Source organism: Scomber japonicus, chromosome 1 (assembly GCF_027409825.1).
Source record: "Scomber japonicus isolate fScoJap1 chromosome 1, fScoJap1.pri, whole genome shotgun sequence".
In the NCBI taxonomy this organism is placed as follows: Eukaryota; Metazoa; Chordata; class Actinopteri; order Scombriformes; family Scombridae; genus Scomber; species Scomber japonicus.
The window spans coordinates 17,308,313-17,319,917 of record NC_070578.1 but is presented as its reverse complement, the minus strand read 5'-3'; the positions used below and the strand labels follow the sequence as shown (position 1 = coordinate 17,319,917).

General features: G+C 37.7%; 1 protein-coding gene across 1 annotated transcript; it reads left to right on the top strand.

Moving 5' to 3' along the window:
• Positions 1–5,633: 5,633 nt before the first annotated feature.
• Positions 5,634–9,473, top strand: cgref1 (cell growth regulator with EF-hand domain 1). Its single transcript, XM_053317367.1, has 7 exons — positions 5,634–5,747; positions 6,559–6,664; positions 7,099–7,173; positions 8,289–8,362; positions 8,617–8,741; positions 8,848–8,949; positions 9,447–9,473. The coding sequence occupies exons 1-7, from the start codon at positions 5,738–5,740 to the stop codon at positions 9,471–9,473; spliced, it is 519 nt and encodes a 172-aa protein (XP_053173342.1). The 5' UTR covers positions 5,634–5,737.
• The last annotated feature ends 2,132 nt before the right edge of the window (positions 9,474–11,605 follow it).

Sequence of the window (11,605 nt, the reverse complement as noted above, 5' to 3'; positions counted from 1 at the left end):
GTCTGGTAATAAAGGTGTGTCTGGTCTTTCCCACTCACTGATCTGAGCCTCAGAGTATCAAATGGAAGGTCACATACTTCAATCTTTGACCTTTGTGTTTGACCTTTCTACTACATAAGAAATGTTCATGGCATTTGAAATTAGTAACTATAATACTGTGATGATGAAACTGGGAGTCCAACTTTGAAAACACACACGGGTAAATTATGTGGTGAAAACTAAGAGCTGCATTGCATTGGTAAACATTGTTACCTGTCTGTACCGCCCTCATATATTCTGTTTGGGAGGAGTGGTTATTGTGATAAATAAAAAAAACAAATAAACAAATAAATAAAATAACATAAACTAACTGACTATCATGCTGGAGACTGGGGTTTGTTTCTCACTTGGGCCGAAAAGATTCACGTGACACTGGGTGCCATAGACCTGGACGAGTGTGGGGAAAATTTTGGGGGGTGAATGAAATTGATGCAGTTGTAAAATATAACCCTAACCCTGTGGGAACATAAGGCCAAAATTTGAAAAAAAAGTTAGAAATGTGGGAACAAAGGGCTGTGGGAACATAGAGCTGACCCCGTCACAAACTGTAATCTAACTTCCAAACTGTAACTGTAGCGTCACAAACTGTAACTTAACTTCCAAAAAACAGTTTTAAGGGTCTTACAATAAAATAGACTTAACTGCTAATCCTTTGAGAATTACTTTGTTTAATCTGCATATCTGGAGATAGTTTTAGAGTTAGTTTTGCCTGGCAAATTATACTAACGTTATTGGCATAAAGGTTTGTAATTTGAGGCTTTTTATTTTTTTCAGGTCAAATATATCGACCACATTCCCCATTATACTACTTTCACTCTTCAGTCTGAATGGTTCAGATTAGCAAGATAAAGTTAATATTGATGATTAATTCAGTGAGCTAAGGCAGTCAGCTAGTGTAAATATTTGGTAAAATCTAATCTTTACATAGGAACTAGTTTAAGTGGTGTGACTGTTTTTTATATTAAATGTAGTGATATGTAAATCTTCACTAAGTAAACACTTATTATAAGGAGACTATGTTTGAAACAGCCTTGGAATTTAGAAACAGCTGGTGCAGTAAGCTTCTGTGCACTTTTGACCTATGTGAAAAATGGCAAATGATAATCAGACTGAATTGCAATTTGGTTTTCCCTTCATTATTTCATTTGAATAATGTGTGGGTAATAGAGAAGTCTGGAAACAAGCTAAATGGAAATGACAATACTACTACAACCCAAAATTAAAACACAGGCCACTAAACTGTCTGAATGTTTGAATGTGAGTTCAAATGTGAAGGAAGGTGGTTTGGTTATTAGAGATACTGTCCTTCAACTGCACAGCCCAAGCCTCCTAAAGATGGATCTCTCCTTTGGGATCAATAAATATCCCACAATAATGAGATTAAGCAATATTCAGTGATGCTGGTACAGTATGCTGTTTGAACCAACCTGCAGTTACTCCCAAATCATATAGATTGGAAAGTGGAGATTAGGGTTCATCCAATCATACAGTTGAGTAAAACTATAACATATATGAAAACACACAGATGCACACATGTTGAATTGTGTTGTGAACAAATTAGTTGTTTCTTCAAACTATTTCCTCCCCTGTTCTCACTCACCATATGTCACATTTGTATCCCTCTCTGTGCATCCACCTTGCTTCAAGCTCCCTCAAACTTATCTTTTTGCTTTTTACCACCTGCTGGTCTACTATCGAACAATTTTTACCCACACAATCCAATCATGAAGACCTGTAGTGAGGCTGTGAACTTGTGCCAGGCTTTGTCAGGGCAGGATAGTGCATGTACAGTGTGTGTGAGTTTACCGTGCTGCTGTGTTGGCATGTAAACACAGTGTTTCTATTTTTAGAAATTTTAGTGATCAACGTAATTACTTAACAGCGTTAGAGAGACAGAGACATATAAGGGAGGAAGACAGATGGAAACAGGTCAAACAAAAAACTGAGGAGACTGAGGTCATGAAGGGAAGTGGTTCTGTAGCAGTGGTTCATTCTTATAAAGGCCTGAGCCTCTGAACAGTGCCTCCTAATTCACAACAACACGTTAATACATGAATTGCATTTGCAAAAATAAGTCTGTAGGTCACAGTGATATACAACACATAAATGTTGCCTCTATTTCCTTTTTATACTTTATGCCATTGATTAAATAGATTTAATTGATTACAAATCTTTTCTTTCTAGGTTTTTTTTTATTTGGACATGCAATCATTCTCTATCGCAGTAATTTTTTTTTTTTTAAATGAATGAAGTCCAGAGTTTGAAGGGTTTTATGTGAAGAAACTGTCTTGAGGGGTGGTCTATCCATCCAACCAACCATTAACATAATCATTTTACAGGGAAATTGAGAGGGGACAAATGAATGCAGCATAGTGCAGTTTTGAATAGTCTTTCATCCTATATCTTAACTGTAAACATTTTAAAATGCAAAGAATATCATGGATTTAATAAGTAACTCCTGTATTTACTCAGATCAAATCAACTTTATTTATATAGCACTTTACACAGTTGATCCATTGTGCGTCACAGCACACAGAGGAAGACAAAAACAACTTACTGGTGGACTGTCTCTATGCCTTCTAGTGGCTGTTTGGGGTCATGGCAACGTCTATGAATAACACACTGTACCAGAATCATCCAGTTGATTTGAAACTGTGTGGGGTTACAGGGTTTAACTACTTACAAATCATCTAAATAAAGATTAGGCAAACCCATCAGCCAGATTTGAAAAAAAAACATCCCCTGTGATCTTTTAAAAGAGTTTAAGTTGCCAGCTGGTTCAGTGTTTGGAGACAGCATTACAGGTGTGCCCAAGACAAGCTTCCCCTTTGGGACACATTAAAATAATGTAATGTTTCCGGTCAAATGAACATCCATCAGCAGTCTGTGATTTACAGAAAACAAATCACACACTCCTGAGAGCCAGTCTACATGATTATTACTCACTGCACTGCTGCAACATAAAACTGGGCAACTTACCTTGACCTATTAATTGTGTGTGTGTGTGTGTGTGTGTGTGTGTGTGTGTGTACATTAATGGCATCAGTCATTTGGGATTCATACATCATAAAGTGATGTATGAATCCCAAATTACTGAAGCCAATCTGCTGTCAATAAATAAATAATGAAATAAATACTGAAGCAATAAGAACTTCACAGACTACATTAATTGTAAATATGTCCATGAACATATGTTAATAAGGGGCAATGTATCTTGGTGGAGAGATACAACTCATAAAATCCAAAATATACAAAATATACTTTTAAAATTACTTGTGGAAATGTATGTGTACACTTAGGGGCAAATGAGATAACTAGTAACATCAAAGTAAATAAAAATGAATGATTAACATCTTATTTTTCACTCCTGCCTGTTTAAGGATTAATATAGAGCTTTTAATAGTCTCTCAGCTCAGATTTGAGTCCTGCACATGACATTTTTGATAACATTAAATGCAATTATAATGTAATTAAAAAAATGATTAATAATGTTCTACAGATGGGAGCACGATAACCTACTATAGATTTTAAGAGGAAACTCAAATAAAGAGTTACTGGAACACCTTGTGGTCAAATACCAGGAGTGCATGCTTGCTTTTATTCTCTCTTCCGTTGTGTGTGTGTGTGTGTGTGTGTGTGTGTGTGTGTGTGTGTGTGTGTGTGTGTGTGTGTGTGTGTGTGTGTTTATGTAATTGTATTAAACACAACAGTATATCTTTCCTCAAACATACAGCCTGTCATGTTCACATGCATGGATAAACATAAATGTACTGTAGATATACATATGTATATGGATACACACACACACACACACACACACACACACACACACACACACACACACACACACACACACACACACATGCAGTATGTACATAGACCCACACTCACAACCAACTTACTACTTTACCACTTTACTGTTGAAAACTTTGTCTTCTGCTTAAATCACTTTAATTGCACAATATAAGACATTTAGGCAAACTTGCTGTTTTCCTGGTTTCAAATTCAAATGTATTTATTATTCCCACTGCCACTATGAGAAAAAAAAGTTTACAGTATATGTTGTCAAATTAGTCTACGTTAAGTAAATTTAATCCACTTAGGTAGTACTGTAATTCTGCTGGCCAAAATATCACTTAAAAAATAAATAATATCAATATCTGAAGTATGGTTTGTCCCTTAACTATAGTATATGAATAGGACCATGTTACTTTAGTGCACTCTCAGTCCTACCAATATACATTAAAGAAGAGATATGCTGGACTAAAAGTATTATTTTTGCTTAAATATTCAAAATGAGTAACCTATATTTTAAAGTGTTACGACCCCAATAAGGCCTAGGTGAGGGGGAAGTAACAAGCAAAACAGCTAAACAAAAGGCATAACAATAAAGCCGGGTGCCAGTTTACCAGGGGTTATTAAACACCCAGCCCTGATGTGCCACAGCTGCGTTAATCAGCGGAGGGAGGAGGAGAGCAGTACCTGGCAAAAAGAAAAACAAAGAAACAGCACCAAACACAACACGGCATGTAACAGATAGATTCACAATTTTCTAATTTGTCAGATGTTCATAACATAGAAAGATGTTTTCCTCGCAATAATCATTCGTCCTGTTCATACTGGCTGTTACATCCCATTTAAATGTGATTCAATGTAAGTGACAGGGGCCACATCCATAATGTCCACACAGTCTTTTTGTGCAAAAATGCATTTAAAAGTTGATATGAAGCTAGTACGAGGCTTCAGCAGTCTGAGTTAGTCATATCAAGTGGATATAGACACATTTACATTCTTTTTAGCATCGAATTCCCTCATTATGTTTGCTTGTTGAGCTGCAAGGGATAGGTACAAAAAGAAGCACTAAAAAGACTTCTACATGATTTGACTAATTTGGAGCTTCATATTAGCTTAAGATAAACTTTTAAATAAATGTTTACACAGGAGGAGAACTGTGGATTTGGGTGGGGCCCCATCACTTATGTAAGTGCATTAAGAAGGGATCTTCTATTAGGACGAATGATAACGACAAGAAACATATATTTCAATGTTCATTTGAATTGACAACTTGTTTTAAGACAGACTTGAAAGATTGTGAACCTGCCCTTTAAATTTGAAAAACCAAAATCATTGTCAGTATTGAAATATTCAAACCAACAATAGGCTACTTGTTTCATATAGCCGACTAAATATTAAAAGCTGAAAGACAATAATCTAATGTGTATATTACAGATACTGATCAGAAACACCTTTTAAATACTGACAATAAATACATATGTCTTCTACCCTTTAAAACACCATGCGCCGATGTGAAACTGTGTTGTGGTGTAAGCCTTGAAGCAGATGTGTTGCCACCCTCCCCGGTCTCCCGTACTGCCGGAACCTGATTGTAGATGAAGACGTGGCGTGGAAGAAAACCCGGAGAGAGGAGCACAAAGAGACTGCCTGCGCACACTCACTGACACGACAGCGGCTGTTCTCTTCCACGTGGACCCTGTCATTGACCAAAACACTCCGGTCTCCGTGGCAGCCGGAAGGAGGAGGGAGAGGAGGAGGAAGAGCGGTGCTTCTGTCGCCGCCGTTGCGCAGTGCAGACCCGGAGGCACGAGTAGGGCGGTGCGGGGCAGAGGTGTTCTCCAGATGTGAATCTATAAACGCAAACCTGCCGGAACTGAATCCCTTTACTGTCCACACAACAACTATGCAGACAGGTAGGCTCGTTTGATTTAGAGCAGCACAGTCTGTGTCTACCAGCTGCAGCTGTTTGTGAGCTCACTGAGGGCTGTGTGCATGTGTCTTCTGCTCATATTAATATTTCATCTACACATTAGTACAGGCGGAAATGGCAAATTAGGCAACCATTTCATCATACAACTACTAATCCTCTGTTAATTTGTTTTCAGTTTCAATACAAGCCTGTAAAGACAACATGTGTTTATAATGCATGTGTGTGTCTACTAGTAATCATGCTGCTGCAGTGAGTTGTTAGTATGTGTGAGCCTCTGTGTTTCAGCATTACTTCAGTAATGTGGCTATTTTATTTAATTCATACATCTTACATCAGCTTGTCGAATGGATTCATGGACATTCACTGACCATGACTATGTGGATGTGCTGTGCTTGAGTTATAAATAGATGCAGAGGTCTTAATTGTTTTTAAGCATAATGAGCCATATGGTCCACCATTTGTGTACCTGGAGTGCTGTACTCCTTAAGTACATTTATACAGTCAATGGTTTGTGTTTTTACATTGTAGATGGTTTGTTTTGACTGATTATTTGACACAGATAATATTAATTTGATAGATTCTTTGAAGTAGGAGTAAGAGTGAAAATTACACTTAATAAGTCATCATGCAACCACCGCCTCTGAACAACTGATTTTTCTCTAACAGGAAATATTATATTTCATGATTTCCTGTTATTCTTTGATGCAAAAGGCCTGTTAGCATGCAATTTCATAGTAAACCCATTGACCTGTACAGATGTGATGTGAAGTCATAACATGACTGTGTGCTTATAGGTGTGTTCATGGAGTCTTACCTGAGCAGGCTGGTCCCAGGGGCCCTGTCCCTGTTCCTGCTCATACATGTGTCCCTGGCTGCACCAGGTCAACCTGGGACACAAAGGTAACCCCACCTCTCCTCCCTGGTTCTCTCTGTTTCTGTTTCTCATTTCATTATCAAACATACCAAGGCATAAACATTTTCTGTCTTTTGAGTAAATATGCTGCAAAATGTTTTGTTTTTGTTGTTGTCTTAAGTAATTCATTTCCACAATAAATACCCCAAGGCCTGCAGACCATCACAGTGATTAACAGTCATAACACTGGATGTTTGATGCAGACCTTTTCAAAACATGAAGTATGCTTCATGTAAGAAGGACAGAGCTGTTGTCAGCATTGCTAGCAAAAGAATAATACACTTTCTTTCGATTAAATAAAAGTAAATGAAAATAATGAAGGATTCTCTCATGTTGTCTTATTCTCCTGTCATGTTCTATTTTTGCATGTCTGATAGGAAATAATGGAAAATTCAAATGTTTTTTTGTTTATTTTCCACAGAGAGGAATCAGCAGATGTGCGACCCCCTTTTGTAGCATTAGCCAACCCCTTTGGCTCTGGCGAGGAAGACCGAAGGTGAGTGACTCATGGATGATGTGCAGCTGCACAGCAATACATTTGCTCTTAATTGTTTTTTTAATTGAGAGATAATGAGAATATTGTCTGAGTAGAGAGACTTACATTAGAAACACAATATACCTACCTCCCAGTTTCTTCAAGCTCTAGTCTGTTTTAGTGTAGTAAGCAGCTATTGTCTGGTTACGCTGTGGACTTTGGTCGCAGTGTTGTACTAATGATGTGGTGTGCACTGTATACTGATAAGATTACATGTGCAATGACATTGCTTTATGTTGCAATGATAAAATATTTTTCCATTAAGGTGACAGAGGAAATTATAGATAACTCTCACACATATTACACTGGTTTTACCATTGATATTATCAGCTCTGATTGGTTACTCTAGAGTAGTATACATGATGTGTCACAGGTTTGATTTATTTAGGGAACAAAATGAGGGTCATAAACAGTTTGTGGACTGAGGGGCAGTAATGTGTGTGGTTGGTGACAGTGTGACTGTGGCTTCTCTCCACTGGCAGACTGATGTGTAATATACTCTATCATGCTGTTATCTTAAGTCTACTCAGTATATTTTTGTTGGCATAAAGTATGTAATAGAGGCATGGATGCAGACTTGCAGGTGTTCGGATCACAGAAGCCAGTGTGCAGTCTGAATGGAAACAGTGGACAAATGTAACATTTGCACCTCTAAAGTTTTGAGGTGTTTTTTTTTTTTTTCTTTGGATGTAAAAACAACAAAACGATCTGAGAAAATAAGAAAAATAATGAATAACCTTCCTTTGAGCCTGATACTTTTTGATGAGGTGGCACCTCCTTCTGGTATGTGGAGTTATATGTCAGTTGAGTAAGTAGCCAGTATATCCTGCCCTCTTGTGGCTAAATGTTACACATCATCACAGCTGTACCTACAGAACAAATCACAGCATGCTCAATAAACAAGACTCAATATGCAGAAGTAGCAACGGCAGATTTAATTAATTGTCATTTCACACACATTTTCACATCCAGAACTTTAATCCTAGTTGTACACATTTGACTCCTCAGTGTTGATTATTGGTTCTTAATGTTTTACTGATGGATTGACATGGACAGTGTTGCTGTTTACACCACAGGTTACTGCGGAGCTACATTCAGTCCACTCTGAAAGATGGTGAAGGAGGACCAGAGATCAGCACTTGGGAGCAAGGTAGACATCTCCACTGACTGCTTTAATATTTCTATTAGTTCTGACACAGTGCTCACTTTGATCATCAGTACAAGTGTAGATGTTCATTATAGAAACACTTGTTAACTGGTGTACTGAACAATGCCTCATGTTATTTTCACTTATGGAATAAAAATAAAAATATCAGCTCTGAAAAGACTGCTTTTACACTGTACATCATCTGCAGTCACACTACAGCTGCATATCAACACATCATTCATCTTCTTTTTTGTCAGAGGTATTCTTCCTCTTTCGTCTTTATGACTATGATCGCAGCGGGCTTTTGGATGGTTTGGAGATGATGAAACTGCTGTCTGACTACCACTCTCATCATAACCCTGGAACGCAAGCCAATGAGTTGGTAAGGAAGAGTGGCTGTAGGTCTGTGTGTGTGTGTGTGTGTGTGTGTGTGTGTGTGTGTGTGTGTGTGTGTCTCTCTCTCTCTTCATGTTGTTTTCTCATTTCAGGTGGTGTCCATGGTGGATTTCTTACTCCAAACTCAGGATTTAAACCAGGATGGACTTTTGGCCCCATCAGAGCTGCTCTCTCCACCATTACCTCACACACAGGTACAACACACACACACACACACACACACACACACACACACACACACACACACACACACACACACACACACACCTCACACACAACAAAATACAATGAACTGTTGTATTCAAATTATAAAAAATAAATATTATGTAGTATAGTAATCAGGCAGTATCAACACTGTGATTATATGATGATGACAAATCTGTGATGGTATTAAGGTTTTTTTGCATGTGTGCGGGTGCATTATGCAAGAAGCATTACAAAAACAAAGGGCCTCATACAAGAACCACTCGTAATAACAGATTTGTTTTTAAAAGGCTCATAGTGATGCCTTTGATGCCTCACTAGTGATTTAAGGAGGTTTGTGGCATTTGCCAGTCAATGATTTTATTACTTTTTATTGGCATGTTTTTGTGCAGCAACTTCTACAGTTCAGTAGTTGCGCAGAAACTCTTCTGACAGCTGCTTCAGAGTTTCTCTGTCCTTTATCATCTTCTTGTGTTGCTGCTGACAGTGTAACATCATCTACCGTAGGTTGTAATATTCTACCATCACACACTGCTTTGCTTTATATAGATGGCAGAAACATCTTTTAGCATCTAACTTCACATCAGAACATTCCCTCTTTATACAGTACAGTGTTGCACTGATCACACGTAGTTGGCAGCTGGATTCATATTTTCTATAATTGTTTCGGGTCCCCTGCTTCTGACACTCCTAAATTTGTTACATTTTTGTCAGCTGATTTCTGAAATTTGGGAACATTTTTGTGGATGAACTTTGCCCTCAAGCACAACATAAAATGGAGCCTTATATGGACAGTTCAGTGGTGTTGATTATGCTAATCATCAAATCTCACAAACAGGACTGGCCCGTGGCATAAATAGTCTATGCAGTTGTTTAGGGCCACAACCGCTAGGGGGGCTACATGACTTTCTGTGTTGCCTGCTCCACAAACTGCAGTGTTGGACTTTTACATATAAATAAACGTCCGTAACATTTAAGCCCTTGTCAAATGAGTTCACACAAGGTTGATTAAGCCTATCACCAGCAGATAAATCTATGTGTAGTTTGCATGAGAATCTGCCGACTGTCCAGTACGTCTGTGGGTTGGGAAGCTAACTTCTGGTTAGCCGTCTGCTAACTTAAACTAGGATAAAGTAATGTAATTGTGTGGCTCTTCTAGACTGTCTAAATACCATGATATGACAGATGAATGAATCCCTTGCAGTTGTTTCACAGGGTTACATGATGCTCAAATCATTTTATCCACCGTTTTATAGCCATAACAGTTGCAACTAGAGATCTATAGAGCTCTGGATGCAGCTTGTTGCCATGGTTACGTAGATGCATTGTGTGTGAGGTATTGGTGTTCATGTTCATTTGTCATTGTCTTTACTTATAGACCTTGCTTTGTACAAGTTGCTTTCTTTCTTAGCCTCTCAAATTTGAATATTTTTGAATATTTTGCACTCTGATATTGATTGTTCCTTGCTGTTCATTTTATCAAAATAGTTTAGTCTTTACTTATAGACCTTGTGATGTGCAGGAGTGTTGCTTTTATCATGTAAATATGTTGACATTAATATCATCATCATTTTGGATACTTTTCATTTTTTTCTTAACTGCTCATATTTTAATATATTAGATGTTTTAAAATAAAGTAAGATATTTGCTATTAATTGATTTGCCTATCTCTAGTTTGTGTGTATGTATTCATCTTCATCCAGTTATGAGCAGTGTGTGTGATTTGGTGGTTGTGCTGGAAGTGTTTTGGGGCCACATATAAAATCTTGTTTAGGGCCACCAAAATCCTAGGGCCGGCCCTGCTCACAAACATGCAGCTCCAAATGAATATGTGACATTCATCAGACTGAAATGCAACAAGATTGGGCATTTAATTTAAGAGTTTTTTTAGAATTTGAAGCACTTTTACAAGTGAACCTCAGAAAATGTAATCTATGATCGTTTTTGGATAAGATTATGAAAATGTTTTTGCACAAGGCCCAATGTCCCAGATGTAAAAGTAATACAAATGTAATATAAAAATTAGAAATATATTTTTGTGGCATTAAACATATGTAAGAGTATGTGATGATCAACCAGTACCTTTCCCTATAATTTCATTGTAACAAGATATATGATATGTTTATTATTTCTAGTTAGTATTTATTTTTGGTTAACTGAGTTGTACCTAGTTTTAATCAGTCTTGTACTTTCTACAGGAGCAGGATGTGGTGTTGGAGGAGAAGCTGTCAAACCCCATTATTGACCAGGAGACAGCAGGAGAAGCAGAGCAGAAAGAGGAAATAAAGACAGAACAAGAGGAAAATGAAAAACAAGTAGACAAACAGAATGGACAAGAAGTCCCAGAAGTCCCAGAAGTCCCAGCAGCGGAACAGGAGGAGCAGCACCAGGAGGTCCCTGTTCATCACGGTCAACCTGAGATATGATCACATGCGACCTGCAGAAGACTGATGACACTGACCTGAGAGGACTTTTTAATCTACATCCTCACATGTGGTCATTTAATTTGATTGTTAAACATGCAGATGGTTGATAAATGAAAAGACGAATCTCTGACCAGTAATGATTGGTTTTAATTATTAATGCAAAGACTTCCACAATTGGAAAAGGAGAAAGTCTTGAGTATATCTTGAAATGCAATATTAT

Coding starts and splice junctions, on each gene's coding strand:
- cgref1 (XM_053317367.1), top strand. Junction 7,174..8,288: donor TCTGGCGAGGAAGACCGAAG/GTGAGTGACTCA, acceptor TTTACACCACAG/GTTACTGCGGAGCTACATTC. Junction 8,363..8,616: donor GATCAGCACTTGGGAGCAAG/GTAGACATCTCC, acceptor CTTTTTTGTCAG/AGGTATTCTTCCTCTTTCGT.